The 21,301-nt window shown below is 39.4% G+C and overlaps 1 protein-coding gene across 2 annotated transcripts in view; it reads right to left on the reverse strand.

The window, feature by feature from the left end:
• Positions 1–21,301, reverse strand: part of PRKCD (protein kinase C delta) — a 67,778-nt gene that overhangs the window by 19,234 nt on the left and 27,243 nt on the right. For both annotated transcript variants that reach the window (XM_037385869.1, XM_037385868.1), the window contains exons 2-4: positions 11,855–11,989; positions 7,871–8,070; positions 4,785–4,845 (exon numbers count right to left, since the gene is read on the reverse strand). In XM_037385869.1, the coding sequence (XP_037241766.1) occupies positions 4,785–4,845; positions 7,871–8,070; positions 11,855–11,969 (376 nt within the window). In that variant the 5' untranslated portion in view covers positions 11,970–11,989. The remainder of the gene's footprint in view (positions 1–4,784; positions 4,846–7,870; positions 8,071–11,854; positions 11,990–21,301) is intronic.

Genomic DNA, 21,301 nt, shown 5'->3' on the forward strand with positions numbered 1-21,301 from the left:
CAGAAATACAATTTTCCTGAAAATCTAGGTTTCTGTGTCATGAACTTGCCATGTTAAATAATTTTTGGTTTTGTGATCATCACGATGTTTCATCTACAGGCAGAGTACCAATATTGCTATGTACTTCTCACTCTTTTTCTTTAAACCATTTCCTCCGTTCTCAATAATTGCAGATTTTACACTGCTGGCGTTTAAGTAGCAATACCAATAATTTGCTGTTGTAGAAGCCAATACCACTTGCTCTCAAAGCTGGCACAGTCTAAAATTACCTGCCTTGGCCCCAAGCAGTTATCCTACAGGCTTTAGCACCAGCGATCAGAAACAGCGCTACAAACTTAGCGGCATCTTTACAAAAAGGTCTGTACGCTACCTGCGATAGCGTACGCATTCCTACTGTATGAAAAACTAGAAGTACGTCACGCTCTGTTCTGCACAGAGACTGGGACACCCACGGGATACAGGCTCCTCGCCTGATCCTCTAAATGAATGAATGAATGAAGTTGTGCCTTGGCCACCGAGCCGGCATCTACTTCTGTTTTGACCGACACGTAGCAGAGCACTGAGGTGGACTGCTCTGCAGCTACTTTTTAGCACGACTCTACTGAACTAGTCTTTCACAGGCATTAACGAAATCAATGGTCTTTTAGAAAAGTGCTAAAACAAAACACCAGTTTTAACAAGCCTTGCCTTTCAATCCAGGAGAGAAAAAACGCCTGTTCACACTGCAGTCTTTGTAGCACTTCCACCATCTGCAAAGCTGCTGTGCCAGCACAGGCTGTGCTCAGCCATACAGAGCGTCTTTTATATTAAATTTCAGTGTTCTGGTTAACGCTTCTGCGATACCTGGTATCTCATTTTGTTGTGGTAAAACAGAGAATAAACCAGAAAACAGAGTTTCTCTTTTTTAAATCACAAAGACAGTAAAACCAACCTTTAAGAATACAGCATCTAAGTCAAATTGCTCATGAGCATATAAACTAAATCAAACTCTCTCTGTTCTACACAACACGTTAACTACCTTACCAACCAAATACACTGCCAACTTTGTGTTTATGAAATTAGAACATCTGCAAATCTTTGATTTGTTTTGAAGAAAATTAAGCTGGAAAATGTTTTTATTAAAGTCATGCAATCACACTTCTAGATGCAGATTAAAGCAGATGCTAGGTGTCACTGATTAACTATCTCATCTGCCAAATTTCTAGAAATGGTATTTTCTCAGTTAAATGATTAAATCACACCAACTTCTCCATTCATAATTAAAAGGCCCACTTTGGGCTTTTCAGCCCTCATCATTATCATTTACTAATAATGTGACAACCCTTCCGCAACACACCTCATCCATAGAAAAACTTTCTTCAAATCTTAATTTAGACCCATACACTATGCACACCGTGATAGCAAATCTGTTATTTACAGATTATTTTTCACAGATGCCTCAGAAAAAAATGTAAAGTCCCATGCTTCCCCAACACTAATCTCAACATGCACAGAGAAAAACATCTCAAATAGATGCAGCGCTCTGGTTAGCGTTCCTTTCCCAGAAGTCAGAGACTTGAGCTATCAGAAGTTTACGTGCAAATTACTCACCTCCTGATACGTCTAATAGCATTTTAAGGAAAGTGTTCACTAACCCTTTTGCCGGGAAGCTGAAGCCAGCAAAACAGCAATTCCAAATTCAAACCCAAGACACAAACGTACTTCCAAAAGCCTCCAAAGCTGCTAACCCTGCACAGGACACTCAGCAGTACAGCAAGCCACCCCTGTGATCATGGGTTTTCTTACTCGCTAAGGTCATTAAGGACATTTGAATAAACAATGATCAAGCAAAGCATTAAAGGTATTGCAACTCCCACCTATTAAAACTAAAGCTGCTTTACAGAATTATAACCTAGTTTCAATACTGCAATAAGAGAAGGAGGGGCAGAAAGAAAAGATTCTGAAATGAAAATGGAGGTCGATACCCTGTTCTCATGTTTCACACATCAGATAAAAAACTTTTAAATTTCCAGCACAAACTTATTTTCTAATCACAGGACAGAAGACAAAAAAGTTCTTTGACAGCTCTAAGTCAGGGCTCTGCGGTCCCTGTTTTACAGGGTCTAGAAATAAAAAGAAAAACCTCTAAGACTGGGAAGAATTTTCATATATAGCCCCAAATTAACTGCCCAGGCCCCAATAAAAAAAAAAAAAAACAACAAAAAAGGTCTTAGTGTAGCCTATCATGGAGCAAATTTTAATACCAGTTTATTCTGTGAAAATATTTCTCTAATAATAAACCAGATAATGGAGCAATAACACATTCACTTCTACATACTGCTGCCTACCATTGAAGCAGAGCAGAGGAAAGCAGTTTCCTCTGAAGAGGGCAAAACGTTTGCTACTTGGAAGGAAGGTTTGAAAAACAACAGATTTAGTTTGCAAAACAGGCCAAAGAAAGAATTAGTCACCTCTGCAAAGTGCTTGGAGGTTTTCAAACAAAAGGTAGCACCTATAACTCAAAGATACTAACAGTGTTAGCAATACCTTCAAATAAACTAGGGAATGACTGAAATACCAGTTTCAGAACAAGCCTTTTTTAGTATTTTAGAAACACAGCTACCATACAGCTCTGTATGGAAAGACGTGTCGGACAGAAAACAAAATGGCACGTGCATAGGAAGGAATGTGAACTGTCTCTGAGCTTTCAACTATTAATTAAGGGTTTTAGCAATGTGAAGAATGGAAGCTAATACAAGCATCCTTGTAACTCACTAACAAAATTCTCTGCTCTACGACTGCTAACTCCTAATTTAACTAAAGAAAACATTTACAGCAGCGCAATGACGAGCCAAAAATCCTGCCATGTTTGCCTATTTAGCAGTATAACAGATAGGGACGTGAGGGAGGCCTATAATTTTGAGGAGGGCATGACAGAATGTAGTGATGTTTGATGCGAATACTGCAAATATCAGATTGAATTACTTTCCTTTACAAAATGTAGATGTATAAATGTCTTGAAAGGGAGTTTCCACTGCCTCTGTGGTTCAGTTACCGGCGACTGTTTTTCTATACAGTAGAAGGTAAATAGGAATCTGTTGCAAAGAAGGTCTAACAAGTGCATTAACATGCCAATCTTAACTCACCAATTAAAGTATGATTGCAAGACTTAATGATCTGTTTGGTATTTAGGCTTCATTCACTACCATCTGCATTCCCTAATAAAGGCAATGAAAAGAATTTCAAGAACAATGTAGCTATCTTTCGATCAATAACTAGGTACAATTATTTCAGGACTTCCAACACACAAGTATATTATTCTTCTATTAACAGCTAATAGCAAATTATGGAAGTTTTCCACTTGCACCATCTCTACTGTTCCTCATGTCTGTGTGGAGAGGAGAAAATATGCTTCAGTCTCATCAAATAATAACAGGGAATATTGAAATTGGGTTTATACGGTTTTGGATGAGAAACTTGTACATTTCCTGGACAAATGGACTGATGTATGTCTCATTAAACAGGTAAGATTGTCACAGTACCACTGCCCCAGGAAACTGCCTTGCACAGGAAAACCACGACAAAGTCCAAGACAAAGGTTTTCTAATATAATGGCTCACAGCAGTCTGAATGCCAACCAGAGGATTACTGGTACATAAACAGTGAGCAGTTAATCTTTGGAGAAATGCTCTTACTTACACGCTCTTCAGAGTCACACAATCTCTTGAGATTTTGCTTTAAAAAGTTAACTTTTCTAAAGGAGACCAAAATAATAAGCATATAGGCTGGGTTTTTTTGCCATTGCAAAGATAAAATGTCAGCTCTGAAATGTCACCTACTGCCTATCACACCCTATCTTTAGTAGCTTTTCTAGTAACTGCTACACAGACTGCACATATGGTACAAAAATGTACGGTACCTTCACAATTAATTTATTCTATGAGAGCAGAACTATGTTCCCTCTATATACCTGTGGGGAAAAACATCCCAGCAATGCTTTAAAATTCACTGCTTATGCTTTCCACTTACTGTTTACAAACACACAGTATTAAACCATGTAAGACCACTAATACAGGCTAATACAGCAGACCAGTTCAATTCCCAAGAAATAATGGTTTTATGACTTCTAGTATGGTTTTATGACTTCTAGTACAGGAAAGTTTTAACCACTAGCTAAGCAAGTTGTGAGGTTTACATAATTTCTTTAGGAAAGGATTCCCCAGATACACAAATCCCAGCCAAAATATTTGTTTTTATTACTGTACTTAAAGCTTTCCCCCTCATAATTAATTATCTTCTCTTACCTCCTAGTTTCTTTTGCAGGTAGTGTATGTAGATTTCTGACATACAGGTTGTTCACTTTTTAAACTGATATGGCAGAACATTAACTATTCACTCATTGCTACTATCAGTTTCCATGATTAGTGAGTATGGCATCTGAATCCCAGGAAACTCAGACCCAGTTCTCCAATCCACAAGAAGTTTTCCACATAAGCTAGAAGAAGAGGTTTTACTTCTTTGCACCTAAAAAGGAACTCAGTATCTTTTCTATCACATCAAAACACGAGGACAGACACATCACAAACCCCAAAGTGGCTAAATGCAACAGCAATACAAGGCACAAAGGCATTTAGAAATAAGCAAATCCAGCCACAACTCCACATAACAAAAAGTACCTACAAAACAAGCTAATAAAATTAGAAAATTTCACTCAGTACACCAGGTGATTTTTTGTGAGCTATATCCTGTGTCCTACAAAAGTAATGTGAAAAGAAGTTTTATTTTCATATAACAGTTGGTATTACCTGTGTCTTCCAAAAAATACTGCACAGCCATCAGCACCTTCCCCTGAGGCTGCAGGTCAAGCTATGGAAAAAAAGATACAAACAGTGAAGTATGCATTTGACTGAAACTCTCAGGAATTTAAATAGCTCCTTCTAGGGAATCAAAGTATAACATTCAATAACTATTTGATTACAAACTGCTTCCATATCTCACTGCTGCAGCTGACTCAGGGGCTTTTTTTCTATTGTTTTTACTAATGTGCTGGCTGCATTGCTTTGATGCCTACCCAAAAGTTCAGTGCAGTCAAAGTTCGTACTGGTTTTGCATGTCCCTTTCCCATTTCTGCAAAGACGTTTGTTGGCTTCTGTTTTTACTATTAGTAAACTCAACTTGCACAGGAACCCAGTTTTAAAAGAAAACGTCTATACAATCCTTTATATGTTTATTGAGAGTACAAACCATACAGATATCAAATACTGTTGCCTGTAATCACAAAAACAGTAGTAATCATCAATGTTTATTTTCCTTTCCCCCTCAAACCATTACATATGGTTTCTGTGGCAAGTTCTACAGACCAGCAAAACCAAATGCCTTTTAAGCCAACAGCTGAGGTCAGTCCCTGTGCTCAGAAAGTAGTCGCTAATTCTTAAAATGCTGCCTTAATAAAAAGCAAGAAGCTATTAAGCATGAAGAAGTCTGATTCAGTCTTCACTTCAGCACGGAGCAAAGTATCCCTGGGTTAACAGTAAATACAACTTGGGAGAAAAAGAAACCCAAACCAATCACAATTACATTAGAACACCCGTGCACATATCCCCACAAATCCCATTATCCTACTGGGTTTATGACTAAGTTTTCATTTTTAAGGCAAGGTCTGACACTCAAAACATTTGTCCGACAATGCTTACAGAAGGCAAAGACCCCAGTTACAGCTACTACTGATGGGCTGTTTCCCCACACACAAAATTAACCTTATGGGCTATAGTAAGCAAACTAACGTCTCTTTGCCGGGCATGATGGTCTGGCTGTCCAAGTCATGACTGAGGTCATACAGAGGAAGTTTAACGCTGATGGATGTCTATGTGGTTCCTGTTCTACAGATAATAAGCAGAGGAATTCAGACCACTGAACTGGCTAAATTTGATCACTAAAACTAGAACTGATCAGTATTAGTTTTAACTACTCTTCTGAACTATTGCTCTTGTCTCAGAATTCAAGTTAAGGTGTGGAATAAAAAGCGCATGACTTCAGAATGTAACAGGTGAATACCAACCACTGAGATCCTACTGACCTAACAAAATCTGTAAGCCTCTTCAATATCAAGCACCCCTTTAAGAAAGGTGTTTTCCGAGATCTGCTCGGTGAGATAGATTTGCACATACTCTGAGCAAAATCCTGCCATTTCCAGCAAAAAAATGGACTTAAGAGAGAACAGGAGGGTTTTTTTACAAAGTATTTCCATACTAAGCTAAGCAACAACTGGGCACCCCCTGCTATTCTCCTATTCATATCCAGCATTCAAGAAAAGCATTCATAGATCCCAAAGAGAGTTCATGTATGCATCCCCCACCAAGGAAGAACCACCATTGCCAGCCATGTGAGAAACAAGATGCTCATCAAACTGGACGTAACCAGGAACTCTGTTAGTACCTGCTCACCTTGCTTTAGCCCTCCCAGTGACAATGTTTTCTCCTGTAAGGTTCATGTTCTGGGCATGTTCAACAACACTCCAGTCCAGAAGGCTTTGAATACAAGACTATGTGTGAGATCTTAAGGAAATCTGCTCACATTTAGCAAATACTTCCTTAAGAAGCACTAACTATACTCCAAAAACAGTGATGGGCAGTTCCTGTATTAGCAAATACATGCCGTTTCTGGATAAGCCATCTGGAGTACAGCTTTACACACAACTGAATGATGGGCAAGATGATATTTATAGCACCTTTGCACCTAGCTAGACAGCTCTTACCCAAATTATAGGATATCCTGATATTTTTCCCTGAATCTTATTTCTGCATATGCAGAAACGTTGAGTATCAGGACACTAGAGTTGCTTCAGGATTTTATAGAGCTCTGAGACAATAATGCCTCATCACATTCTCACAACCCTTTTCGTTGGGCCAGGATCTCAGCAACTTCAGTTGGGTCTGAAAGTTGAAAGCTAGAGAATAGGATTTTGTAAAGATGACATCATTAAACCCTTAATTCATTAAAAGCTCTTCACAACACATCACTAAATGAATGAAACAGCATTTGGCATTTCAGATTGCTGGGCTCAGGGTTTTGATCCTCCCTGCTTCTGTACTTTCCCCTCTCTCTAGACGTACAAAATAAAAAATATTCTGTATTTTAAATTTTCTATTTATTTGAGGTTTATAGTGCTAATTGAAATTCATTGATACATGATTATTTAAAAGCTGTTGTGTGGGTTTATGTAGTTCGACAACTAATAATAACTATTGGCATTTAGACTAAACGTATATTTCTAAATTTAAAGCTACCTTAAGCCCTAACTTTACCTCCCCTGTTACATTTCTGAGATTGTCATTTGCTCCTGATTCACACTGAGTACGATTGTGAGTATCACTCTGCAAGATGCCATACACCTTGACTTTGTGTATGAACAATTGTTTGAGATCCAGAAGCAAGAAAAGATACCAGGATAACAAAAATGGGTATTAAAGGATCCCCATTATAGCAGAATAAGCCAACTAAAATTTATTGTAAAAATAAATAAAATAAAATTCCAAGTTTATATGCCTTAGAATAAGGTTCACCTTTCCTTTTCTCTGGATGAATTGCAATGATCAGATCCAGATTAAACATCTGCTATTTGCCATGACAACTGCTAAGCTTTATAAAATAGGCACTCAACGTGATATATGCCATTCTTTCAACACTAATGCATGGATTTTATTGTCCATTTCCTGAACTTTGATTGTACATTATCTGCTTTAAAAATCCTGCTAAAATAATTGTCTTACAAGTGCTGCCACACATGCTGAAGGGATCGAACACTCATAGTCTAAAAGGCACAAGGCACCCATTCAGCTTGAAAGAAACGTAACTAGGTCAGCAAGTTCAAGGACTTAACCTTCTTCCTTACCCAGAATTCTGCTTTGCCATTGCCTTTCTTGCACCGCTCTGCCAGGACGGACACACCTACAGTCACTTCAGATAATGGCTCTTCTGCTGCTTTCATGAGAACAATCTGAATCACCCGTCCTTCATAGATGTGGGCGTCAAAAGTTGATTTCCATTCTGGATACATGGTAGGTTTCTTCTGAACTAGAGTTTTTCCTCTCTCTGAAAGCCATAAAAACAGGACAGAAGCTGTAAAATCAAATAATGTAGATCTAGAATTTAAACTTAACAAAATGTAACAAAAGAGAGATTCCCTCTACTGAAACCAAAAGCAGACTTACTACTTCCTGCACTGTGGTCAGGACAAAGTTTAAATATTCAGTTCAAACATTCATGACTTGGAAGACAAAGCTCACCCTGACAAACAGGGTATGCAAAGGCAGTGAAAATGTTAAAATGCAGCCAAGAGAGACCTGGAGGAACAAATCCCACTCTGGAATTCAGAAGCTGGTTTAGTCAGTCACAATTTGACAGGGAATATATATATGCATGGCTCCTTCCTGGTGTAAATCTCCATGATGTGCTGTCTGATCAGAGTGAATACTACTACTATAAGATAAATTAAGGTAAGTCTTACACTGACCAATTTTAAATTGAAACCAGTAGCTGGGAGATTAAAGGCTCCACATTTCATTAATCTGCTTCCAAGTTATTCCAACATATCACTTCTATTCATAAGTCACTCTCCTTGGCATTGTACTCTGTCTCTGCCACGAGTGCTATTTTTGAAAAGATATTACAAGGCCTTATCTGTCCTCTCTAGCACATGCAGACCTTGTGTAGTTAAAGAATAAGGAAAAGGCTGACAGGACCTGAAAAACATTTTTTTTTTTTTTGTAACGTTTACCCAGCCTCCCATAAAAGCATCTCTTCAGACTGCTTTCTTAGGAGTTTTACAGTACTTCACAATTCTTATTTGATGGTTTTTTTGCCTTCTTGCCAAGAAAGGTTGGGCCAGATGATCCTTAAGGTCCCTTGCAACCTGGTAGTCTACGATTCTAACACACAGCTTCAGTCTTCGTTGTTACCAGTTAAGCTAATTTCTTCCTGCCCTTACCTGAGGCACAGAAAACAGCCGGTGATTGCACCATCTATAACAAGCACTAGCGTATTTCCAGATCTGGGACTCTTAGTATTCTCATCAACACATCCAGAATGATACTGCCTCCTAAGCAATCACATCCAGCTCTTCAGAGTGACTCTGGCACACCGTGCCTCCTCCCCATGTTTTCCTCTGCGATTTGCTGCTAAGCCAATTATTTCCTCTTTGTGCTCAGGCAGCTGAACATAATTTTCTATATTCTGCAAAATTTCTGCTATTTTTCAAGATCACGTGCTGCAAGAAAAGTGCTTTATAAGTGCCTCTCCAGCTCTGAATGATCCATTTTTCCCCTAAGTGTGTAATATGTTCTTATAATATCAAAGCAGTAGCAAAGCAGATTAAATATTTGGACCCTTCCCCAAGAAGCTGCAGTGTGGCCTGTCTCCAAAAATTAGCACTGGAATTGACATTCACTTCAACAAAGGAAGAAATAAATACTTAGTATTTAAAAATCTTCCTGGAAACTCAAGGCAAAGTTTACGTTCATTCATTAATAAGTAACTTGATGCACTCCACTGAGTTGTGCTGAGCTATCCAAACAGGAGTAGCAAGCAGTGTCCTTGCACTTCTTTATTAGGGAATGCCTGCCAGCAGCAGCATTACAAATCACAACTTTGACAAGCCAACCTAAGCCTGCTTGCCAAAAGGCATCCTGAAATGCTCAGAAACAGCCACCTGAGGACCTCCTCCATTTCAAAGCAAACATGCACATTCCTCCTCTACTCGATCAAAAGCTTTTATCTTGAATTTGGTAAATTCTGCAGACAGGGAAACACAAGTTCTTAGTGCAAACCTACTCCCAGAGCCCTGTACTTGATATACTTAACTATGAAAAAAATTGGAAATATCGTGGTGAAAATACATAGGGAAAGCTCAAAGGAAACAGAATTTAGAGATTATTAGGACAGGCAAAGGCGCAGGGGGATTAAAAGTAGGCTGTCTGCACAGCAAGGCTTTTACACTATCCTATTTTTTGGGTTGCTAAAGCCAGATCCTTTCATCAAAAAGACACGCTGCAGGAGGCATCCTTGGGACTATGAGAAATTGCCCCTATCTGCAGAACTTTTGACAATAATTTAGGGTTTGCAGAAACAGCAGCAGTTTATAGAAGAGTTGGTAATACCCTTTGTAGGATTCTTAGAGGGGGAGAGAACTATTTCAGTCTGTTTGCCTGACTCTCCCTATTCTGATGTCCCAATTAACATATTCTTTGATCAGTTACTATACACATTTTTAGCTCATGTAAAATATAAAGAAGTCTGGCAACAACTTCCAGCTTGCCATGCTGCTTTTGTAATTAAAACCACACTAATCAAGATTTGTCACGGATCACACTGCCTGCCTGCACATGAATACTCAAGAGTCAGCAAAGAACAGACTTTAGGCAGGAGCACTGTTCTTACCCCTCCTGGATTTGAGCCTCCTTTGTTTCTCCACTAACGCTACTGCCTTCAAAACATTTGATGTTTGCAGATTGGCTTAATGCCTTATCATTAAGCAAACGGCTCCCTGTACAATAAGCTTCTCCTTGATGATGTTTCAGCATGCAAATCTAACAAAAAGTTATTCCAGATCTTGTCAACCTGATAACAGAAGCATCAATTTGTTTTCCTGATTACCCCAATCCGTCACTGCTCCAAGGTTCACTGCACGCTCCTCCCCCATTTTTTAGTACTTCAAAAAGACACATGCAAACAAAGAGGAGAAATGTTGGTACAATGTACAATTCTAGTTTTCAAAAGCAGACAACTGAGGAAAAAAAAAAAAAGTGGATTTATTTAGACCACTTCCACCTCTCCACATTTTCTGGCAGTTGCAACACTCTCAACACCATTTCTTCAGAGGTTCTCCCAACAGACCAGGAAACTGCTTCTTTGGAGCTTAACCCATCTGCTTAATGACAACATTTTCTGGAAGGGGCACTGCAACCCGGTGTTTAAAGTCTAAATGCAGCTTTTAGTTCAGTGATAAGGGGAAAGCCCAATCATGTTGTGAGGAAGAAGAAAATTCACCCTTTCTTGCATTCTTCGATGTTTTGTGAAGTATTGAGCCATGATGCAGGATTAGAGGGCGGCAGTCTAACCCAGCACAGCAACTCCCTCTCATCCTGTTTGGCTGCAGTGGTGTATTCCAGCTCAATGTCACAAATTGTTATAAACCTTCGGGCCATTTTCTGTAAAGTAGTGGTCTTTGACGGCTGAGGGCCTGCTGAACAGGGAGGTGTTAACAAGACCTTGGGTGCAGTCATTCCAAGCAAATAATTCTGCCAAAACGCCTCAGTTACTACAACAACAACTACACTTCTTCTTATCACCTGTCCTCATAAAGTTCACTAATTACTCTGTGCTTGAGGATGGTTCCCTCAAACCTGCTGCGGTTCAGATTGCTCTCAGGGCACCCCGCTGCACCACCCTCTCCCCTGCAGAGCCTCTGCAAGCAGTTCTGTCGCTGGGACCAGAGAACAATGCTCTAACACCGACCTTTGTCATGCAGAATTCACAACTGGCCTTCACCCATGAAAAAGTGACATTTCAGCTGTTTCACCCTGTATTTCATGAATAGCTTTGTGATGGTGGTGAAGTGAGAAACCAGAAGCTTAGACTTCAACCTATCAAGTGCTGAGCGCTCTGGCCACAAGACAAGAAAGCGCTGATAAAGAAGTTGTGTTTTAAGGCGGGGGTAGAGACAGTCACCATTATTTCTCCTGTTCTAAAAGAAAAGCTCCCACTGAAGTGCTTGGCATGACAGGAGCAGCAGGACCCGCTACCATTTGCAGACTAAGGACTGCAGTACTTCTCAAAAGCTTACTTGTACTCAGAAAAGCATCACCATTCGTAACCTCACCTGTAGTCAACGCTTCCTTCATCTTGATAGCACAGAAAGGCTGCAGTTGTTCCCCGTGATTCTGCATAGGTCCCAGCTCAAACGAGTTGAAAGATATCCGTAAGAAGGGGGCCATTGCTCCCAATGATGCACGACCTAAGTGGAAAGAAGTAAATAAAAATCACACAATAAAAGACCTGGTCTGGGACTTGTAAGAAAGCGATACACATCTCAGCAGCCATCATAGCTGACAGAACCCAGGCTCTAAAGTTTGCAAGTCTTGAATGTGGCTTTGAGACCACAAGCCTGATGTAAAACTGGCACATATTGAAACAAAAAAGGTGACACGTACAATCAAAGACTGAATCTAAGACACCCTTTTAACCATATCCTCTTAAAAGTAAGTAGCAGTGATGCTTTTAACTTCCATCTTGCTCAATTTTGAAACACAGGGGCCCTATTCATTAACACAGAAGTATACAGGCATTCTTATCAAATAAGTAGTTCACAAACTAACAGAGATATTTTTTTTTAAACAGTTTTTCCCCCTCACACCTTAAATGAAGGGTGCATCGGGGAAAAAAAGGGAGGAAGAAAAGTGTTGTCTTTTCCACATGTTCCTTTCCCAGTATTTCTTGCAATGCAAGGAGGGAGAACTAGAAGCAAAATTCATCATTTTAAGTTCACAGTATTCTGTTGCTCTTTGGGTATACATTATTTTCCTCTTTAATTGCTTCTCAGCCTCAAAAAATCCCCAACAGAATTCTAGGTGTCTTAATAAGTAATCAAATGATAAAAGGAACGATTTTGGTTAGTTTTATTTTTAAATATTATCTGAGAAACTACTGAACCAACATACCATTTCTGGACACCGCAGCAAAACCCACTACTAGATGTACAGTAAGAGGAACCAACCCTCAAGCATGTTCAAGTAATTGCACTGCATATGAGCACTTGGATCAACATTAACAACCTGAGTAATTGGTCCACACACGAGTTTACACTTAGTTCCTCACTTAGATAAATGCACACTTAGAGAAATTTCTGAAACCTAGAGAATTCACTGGATAAGAGTGCATTTTATTTTTCATACTTAACATGGAAAACAATGTGTGTTCCAAATCCCACCACCAAACTGAAACAAGTATGATAACACATGCTACTCCAGCACTGCTTTCAGGTGGCAGTGTACTAATCCTAGAAGCATCGCAGAGCTCGTGGTTCAAACTGTGAGCCTCCACACCTGCACGTACCAGGCAAAGGGAAGAGGGAGAGGCAGAAAAAACTCCAGCGCTACTGTGTCACCTGGTCTAAACCATCGGGAATTGCAAGAATCCAACACAGCTGTAATTTCTAAGTCAGCAAAGTGATGTTTCACTGCAGTCTTCCCTCATTCTTAAGAGCTCCTGAACTTAGAGCAGATTTCTGTTTACAGTTCGCAGCACCTTCAGCAATGGAGCTAATCAGTCCCGTAGCTTTTATGTCAATATTGTTTTGCGATGCAAAAATTACTTATTCGAAGGGTAAGAGAAAACAAGGGAATGCTAGTGCAATCAGAGAATGAGGCATGCAGGGAAGGAGGGAGCAGGAGAAAAGAGTTAAAGTAACAGGAAGAGATGATGAAAAACAATAAAGAATTGAAACGGGGCTGAGATGGCATTTTGACTGTGGATTGTTAACCAGCTCAGTCAAGCAGCACTAGGAAGAACACTTCAAGCAAACCTGCATATGCTTGCATTTTTTTTAATGTAAAGACATCGACCTGAGAAGCAATTAACATTCCTGTTACACCTCTTAAGGCCCAGAGCAGCCATTTGGATAAAAGTCTGTGAAATCAGTCTTTGCAGCAAGACAGCATATGGCTCCTGACACCATTATTTGCACATCACGCAATCTCCCTGCGTGGAGACCTAGAAAAATTTTATGACTCTAACATTTATTGAGCTAGTTTTTATTAACTGACTGTTCCCCTACCTTCTTTTCTGTATGGTAAGACAAAGTCAGAAAGCAGGTTTAGGATTACTTGGCACCACTGCCTATCCCAGTGAAGAACTGAAAGCCACGACTATAATTCACATTCGCACAGATGGTCACCCAGGCTCACGATAAAGTAACAGCCCTCCCCCGTTAATCCACTGGGTATTGCAGCTTGGAGCACCGTATGATGAGGCTGGAAATTAGGATGACCTCCCAAAGACAGAAAAAGAGACAGCTTTTGTAAAAATTAACAAATACCATCAGATACCTCACTTTCACAAACGCAACGTAAATGCAACGTTCATCAAGAGTTTTAATAAGGAATGTATTTTAGCTGCCAAAGAGACCTTTTGCTCACTACATTCAGAACTACCGCCAAGTGACCAGCTACATGAATTGCCAACACCAGATCACATATCATCTGTACTCAATACGGATGTAAAAGAAAGCAGATTGCATCATCAGTCACCCCTGGGGAAACAGCTTTAAGACCCAATTAGGCCATAGGTGGAAACAAGCTGGGTCACTCAGCATGCAGCTCCCACTGGAAAGTTTATTTGACAGAATCACAGGACTGCAGGATGATTCTGGCTGGAAGGAACAGCCCCAGCTAGGAGTCACAATTTCCAGTAAGTCTGGGACTACACTAACAGAAAATTGGAAAGCACAAAGCTAAACTAACAATTGCACTGATTTCACTCACAGCATCTGACTCAAGCCAACCTTAGTCCTGAAACAGAACACAAGGCTTTGGCATTTACTACTTTAACTCCAAATTAACAGATGTAATAGACACAGGTACACTGCATATGCATTTTGAATAATTCCACAATCTTCCTCATTTCTGATGGCCAAATACATTTGAAGGCCCCGTTTTCAACTCTGCTTCTTAGTTTTAAATATGGTTATTTGTTTTAGTTTCATTGTACTTGGCTTCAGTGCAATCACAAACACTCACTCAGAAATGCTACACAGAAGCAATTAAACAGTTGGGAGAAAACACCATTATCCCAGAATTTCTGATGGTGTTCAAATATGCTTAGTCCAAGGTCACTGTGAAAACCAGAAGATATCTTTTTGCCTTTCCATTTAATAGCTTAAAAAAAGCCCACAACAAACTCAACAGCTTACCTTCACAGAACAAACCACCTGTTCTCGCCAAGTTTCTCTACCCTTATACATTATGTTTTTTTCACAGAAGTAGAGATTTTAAATGGCTTCATGCAAAATCTCACTATACATTGTAGACTATTCTGTCATGCAGGGAGGTTAATTGAGAAAGGAGGGTTTGGATTTGCTCCTCAGATACATTTTCCAGTCCTTGTCTATGCTATGAGGTACAGTGAGGTAGCTGACAAGAATCAGCTGTACTACTGTAAATAAAACCATACCCCACTAAAACTGGTTTTGGCAGGGAAACTTGATGAAAGTGATTAATTTAATTCAACAAAGTGCCTCAAAATCCCTGCTTAATACATCCATCCAAAATTTTGTCACATTTGAAAAGTAAAAACGCTGAAAGCAACACATACGTTTTACTTGTTGCATTTCAGACGAGTCCCTCTCTGGTGTCCACGACTATTTCAGCAGCGATGAAACGAGTGCCGACTCTAGTTTTAAAAGCAGTATCTGTCAAGAACTAAAACTGCTATGAAACACCAGCTAAGGATTGCAGGCGATTTTACAATCTACTCATACAATCTGTATTGCTGCTATGAAGTATTAAAGCCAAACTGCTTTCCCTAAAGGGTGTGATTTTATCCAAACCAAATGGTGGAAAAACTGAGAAACGAACTCCAAAAATCCTGCAAGTCTAAATTACAGGTTCAGCATTTCAAACAGTTTCAAAGTTATGTGTTATCTAAAAAAAAGCTAGGGGAAAAAATCTTCTAGTAACATTATTCTATACGAAGTACGTGGTGATAGCCACACTGATTCAGAGTTGACCATCAGATGCTGTCCAGCACAACATTTCTTTTGTCAAGGATCCCCGATCTGCCCTGTTGAAAGATAAAACCACAATCTATGCTACCTGAGATAGATTCTGCAAAATCCACAGTAATTTCCATGAAGCTTCAAAATTTAGAGTTTTTGACTATTTAATACGGAAAGAAAATAAACAGTGTTACTATCAACTATAATACACATGGAGCGAGAGGCAGGGGAAAATTGAAACATCTTCATTCACATCATCGTTGTCAACATCTGCTGGATGAACAAATATCAGATGTCACATGGACGTGTTTGAAATCTTCAAAATAAATTAGAATCTTAAACATTCCTAAGAGGACTTTATCAAGATTTGCTAGCACAAAATTCAACTAGATTAAAAATCTTCACACAGATACGAGGGACAAAGAGTAAATCCCGTCGTTTCTCTCCTTCCAACAGCGCACAGCAGCTGTCGGGGGCTCACGCTGCAACCAAGGTGTTCCTTGTCTGGGTTCCTTTGTAGCTGCAATTCTGCCTTGTTACAAACAGTGAGGGCAAGTCACCCTAACACCATCCAGAAACAAAGACACAGTTGTGACTTTTACACAAAGCGGGAAGTAACATCAAAGCAGTGGATCATCTGGAGGAAACACTGACGCTGGCCAACAACAGAGCTCTGAAGAGACTGAAAAACAAACGGGCCCAAACAGAGCACAGACTGTTCCATCGCTGATACAGGATGATATAGCCAAGAGAAATACAAACGAGAAAACTCCCCTGCTGATTTGAGCCTCTGATTTCCTTGTAGTAGCCTGTAAAACATTTTGCAAAGGGACATAAAGCTGCACACGCAGCTCACAGCTTTTCGGCGCTGTCTCACAGAAATGCCCTGGTTGGCATGCAGCGCCTGCTTTCTGCTTAGCTCCTTGCTGCAGCTGCTCCCAGGGCCACACAAATGCTTTGGGGAACACCAGCGCTGGTAGCCAGCACCACATGCAGCTGACCAATCGGTGTTCTTGCCTAAAAGATGCAGCCGTAAATTTTTTTCAAGATGCAAAAATATAGATGATTTCCAACTTGCAGGTATCTTTTTTGACACGAGGGTTTCCTGTCCTCCATTCTGGCAATGGACAAGGCATTCAAGAAAGACAGCAACAAACTATTGCCCAACTTATTGCCCCCAGAGCACTTTCACAGACATGAACAGGGACTTCCTTCCTCTTTGTATATGGCCTACAAAGGTGATTATGCTACTTTTGTGGCGGTAATACAAGAAATCCTGCAAGTAGAAATACTGGAAGTGTGATTAGCATCCTTCTGTGCACATTGTTCTAATCTAAACACAATCTAAATTGCTCATGTGCATGTTGTGTTTTTATTGTTCCCAAGTATGCTGCTTCATGCTTATGTTACAGAAAAACTCACACGAAGTGGACAGGTTGGCTATGGTTCTTGAAGAACTCCCTTTACAGGTATTCTTTCAGCTGATGATCAAAATAATCCCATCTGCAAGAAAGAAGAAACAATACCTATGCTGCAGGACATTTTACTGGACCGCAGTAATAATGATGCTAACTACTGTCTAACACTGCACACTGACAACTCTACAGAGAATTTTAGCAGGTTTTGTTGCAATCCCGTGCCTCTATTTGATGTTCTGTAGGAAGAAGTCAGTCTAAAAATGAAGTCAAGTTTAGAAGAGGCTTATGATAATTTTCTGTTATCAACCTTATCAAGAACATACACCACAGCATTTTTTATCAGCTGGACTGCCCTAGGCACTACTGACTATTGCACTATGGCTACCCAGCTAAAGCCTGAAAAACGTACTTAAAACCAACAGCACATCGCTACACATCACGATGCTCAATGCTCACAGCTGCCAGAGATGGCAAGAAACGTTATCTGCAGGTGCTGCCTGGAAAGCTTAAAATCCACAGAGGGTTTGAAAGTGTTGTCAAAAAAAAAAAAATTAAAAAAAAAAAAAAAATGGGCTAGACTCATGCATTGCATGTAGGTCCCTGCAGGAAAAGGAGAATTCTCCAAAAGTACTGCTCCTGCATCAGCGTCACTCTCACTTTTATTTAGGTTTAGCCATTTGTCATTTAGGTTTAGCCATTAATGTGCAACTATTTCCTATGAATAATTTAATTTAATCCAGTTATTAATTTGATTCATCTCTGTATAGAATCCAAGAATGGTAATAAGAAACATGAAGCTTCTCAGCAACATACGCTATTTTATGGAGAAGATTTCACAAACAAAGTAAAAATAAACCTTAATATTACAACTGCAGGACTATATGCTTATGAAAGAAAAATATATTCATTAGGTAATACTTAACAGAACAGTTATTTTCAGGAAGTCAAGCGTGAAAAGAGCATCTTTAAAACAGTCCAACAGCCCAATCACCTGCAACTTCTGCGGTAAATTTTCTAAACCAGTGTTATCTTCATAAATTGCTTTTAAATAATTACACAACAGGACTATGAAAAGTGAGAAAAGATGACAAGAAATTTAGCACCCCAATTCAACTTACTTGCTGTTAAAATTTATTGTCAAATGAAATTTTTTTCCAGTTCATGATTTCAAAATGACAATTCTATACATTAAATTCTAGTATAAATGATTGTGAGTTTAGGGGTTTACTTTGTCTTTTTTTAAATAGTACATGTAGAGTCGTTCACAGAGTCCTACAAACCTAACTTGGAAAAAGTGTAGTTACCATTTCCTTCTTTCCCTACCCAGTATTTTCTTTCAGATACTTCTGCTTTTGTTGGGTTAGGACAAGGCTAGAAACAGAAACAATGACATAATAAGATCTGTTGCTGTTTGTGTTGCAATAGTCTGGAGAAAATCCATCTAGATAAGCCATGTAGCAAGAGAAGTTCCTTGGTTTCATCCCACTCGGCCAGAAACACAGATAATTCCGAGTTTCCATGCCTTTTTTGCATGCTCAGCAGTCTCAAAACTGCCTGAATTTATGGCTGCTGTATAAATTGTTGACATTTCCCCATCACTCTCAATCAAAATTACTGATGCTTTCCCTATCATTATGATGAGAAACTTTTCAAAATACAAGCATCAGAAACCTTTTCCTGAACAGGCCATCTCTTTCCATCTTGGCAGTGCAACCTCCCGAGAAGCTTGAGGGGAATGCAGATAGCAGGCAAGCCAGAACTCAGGCAGACCTGATTTTATGGGTTTTTCAGAAGACATGCAGCCCACTTTATTTGAGGATACGATAACATATGATTAGCTCAATAACAACAGTTGACTGTTCTTAAAGTTGTTTCAAGAGCATCGCGGAAGACAAATCTGGGTTTTACGCTAAAAGATCAGTAAGTTGAGGAAATTTTGGACTCTGAAATAGACAGGCTGTTACGCAGCATATGCTGCATGATAAAAAAAAATTACACTGAATGTCCTTTTTTTGGAAAGGGAAAAAGAACATTTGGAGCAACAAAGTTAGCTTCTTTAATATTCCACAGCTACTACTTGGGGAGGGAAGGGGGGAAGTACTGTCAGCTGCTTTTTCTTTAGAAGTGCATAAGAAATAGCCATTTAAATACTTTTTTTTTTTTTTTTAAGCTCTTGAGTTCTCCTTCCTCTTTGAATGCACAGGACTAAAGAGTATATAAAAGCACTGTAGGCACACTGTTTTTCACCATTACCAAAATCAAGTTTGAAACAAAAGCACAGATGAATCCTCTTCATTAATGTCAAACTCAAACATCAGACTTTAAAAACATACAAGAGAAGAAACACTGCCTGAAGCCCAGAGGCTTTGTTCATTATTTCTAATAGCATAAGCTGATATAATTTGCTAAGTAGCAACTGCAACAACATGGAAGGATTAATAAATAGGGCTGGCTAGCCAGATCCTTATGAAGCTCTAGGTGAGTAAACAATTCATTAAATATCAAATCACATTATGAAATGGAAGCATGTCCAAAATACTAGATAGGAGGCAAACCATGTTTTTACTCTACGCATGCATGCTTTAAGACTAATTAGGAAGCTTTTTTATTGTTGTTGTTGTTGTTGACATGGGGGAGTAAGTAGGGGTTCCTGCCCCCCCTCCGCAATTTAATAACAATCCCCTCTATGTGAGAGGAAAAAAAATATTAGGTGAAAGGGATGAAACTACACCTCTTCTTGCCTGGGGTAATACACCCTGGAGCCAAGCCATACACCAGTTCTGGCTCTGTGTCACTATACAGAGCACTGGATGCCTTCTGCACGTCTGAGCCCCCGACTAGCCCTCAGCTCCCACTTCCTCAACAACGTTCAAGGAATTTGCCAGTATTTAGTCAGCATGACTAAATTGCAAAACTGTACTTCAAGTTTATCATGTGAATACAAGTTCTCCAAAGGAAGCACAAGATTCTGCAAGAGAGTTCACAGACATTTTTGGAACAACCAGTACACTAGGAAAGCTGAGCTACTCACACAGCTTTCAGGATTACCAAACCAGAGAAAAACTGCCAAAGAAAATCCAGTATTTTGTACATTATCTGTTTAGGTATGACCATAATCAAGTGGGCAGGGATCCACATTCAGGCATACTCCATTAGCATCCTTTACCAAGGAGTTAGATACCAAGCAAGCCCACACTTCACCTCACTCCTGCTGGGCACTTTCCTCTGGGATTCTGTATAACATTTGAGATTTTCTTTCTGATATATGATCACACACACAAAGCTGCTTATTCTCTGTGCGATTATATGTTTCCTGGAAATTGAGATGTATTTCCCAAAGAGAACAGCACAAAATGCCAACAACATATTTTCCAACCAAACAGAAAACAACATAATACTTCAGCTAAACTTTTACAACACAATATATATACTTTCTCCTCAAAAGACTGAGTTTTTGGTTTTGTTTTTACTTTCCACTGAAGAGGAAAAGTTCTTTCCCTCTAATGCTGTTAACAGCCAAATGCCATAAAGACATATGTTAATTACAGTTTAATAAAAAAAGGAAATTGGAAATTTGTCTTATTTCAAATGTACTGTGTTAACGTCTCTATATGAACAATGAAGAAGCAAAAAAGGAAATGGAGAAACTTGGCATTCAACAGAAATACAAAAAATGCCTCCTAAAACATTCCCCATTAGAGAATAATTTTACATTGCACTTTTGAACACATCAGCAGATTATGCAAGCTAAGTGCCTCTCAAAGAGCACAAGCCTCCAAGCCAGAAATTTATACTACTGCCAGCACTATGACTTAATCCTCCAAGTATCTGGAAAGCTAGAATATTCATTAGCTGAGAGAACTGTATCATCATTCATATATGCTGGAAATCTGCTGCTCAGATAACCTCCTCAGAGGAAACACAGTTCAGTTCATGGATGCATGATTTTGATCAAGGCTTTTAAAGTAAAAGGACACAAGAGTTGCAAATCAAAAGTTTTGCTCATTAACTGCGTATTGAGTTGTAGGAATAGATCCAGTCCTCCCTCCTGACTGCATCTGACGTTACTGGGGTTGTTCTGTGTGAGTTATTTGTGAAGCCATTTTTACCCTCCCTGAGGGCCACAAACATACTTAGT

The sequence above is a fragment of the Falco rusticolus genome, chromosome 4 (genome assembly GCF_015220075.1).
Source record: "Falco rusticolus isolate bFalRus1 chromosome 4, bFalRus1.pri, whole genome shotgun sequence".
Lineage (NCBI taxonomy): Eukaryota > Metazoa > Chordata > Aves > Falconiformes > Falconidae > Falco > Falco rusticolus.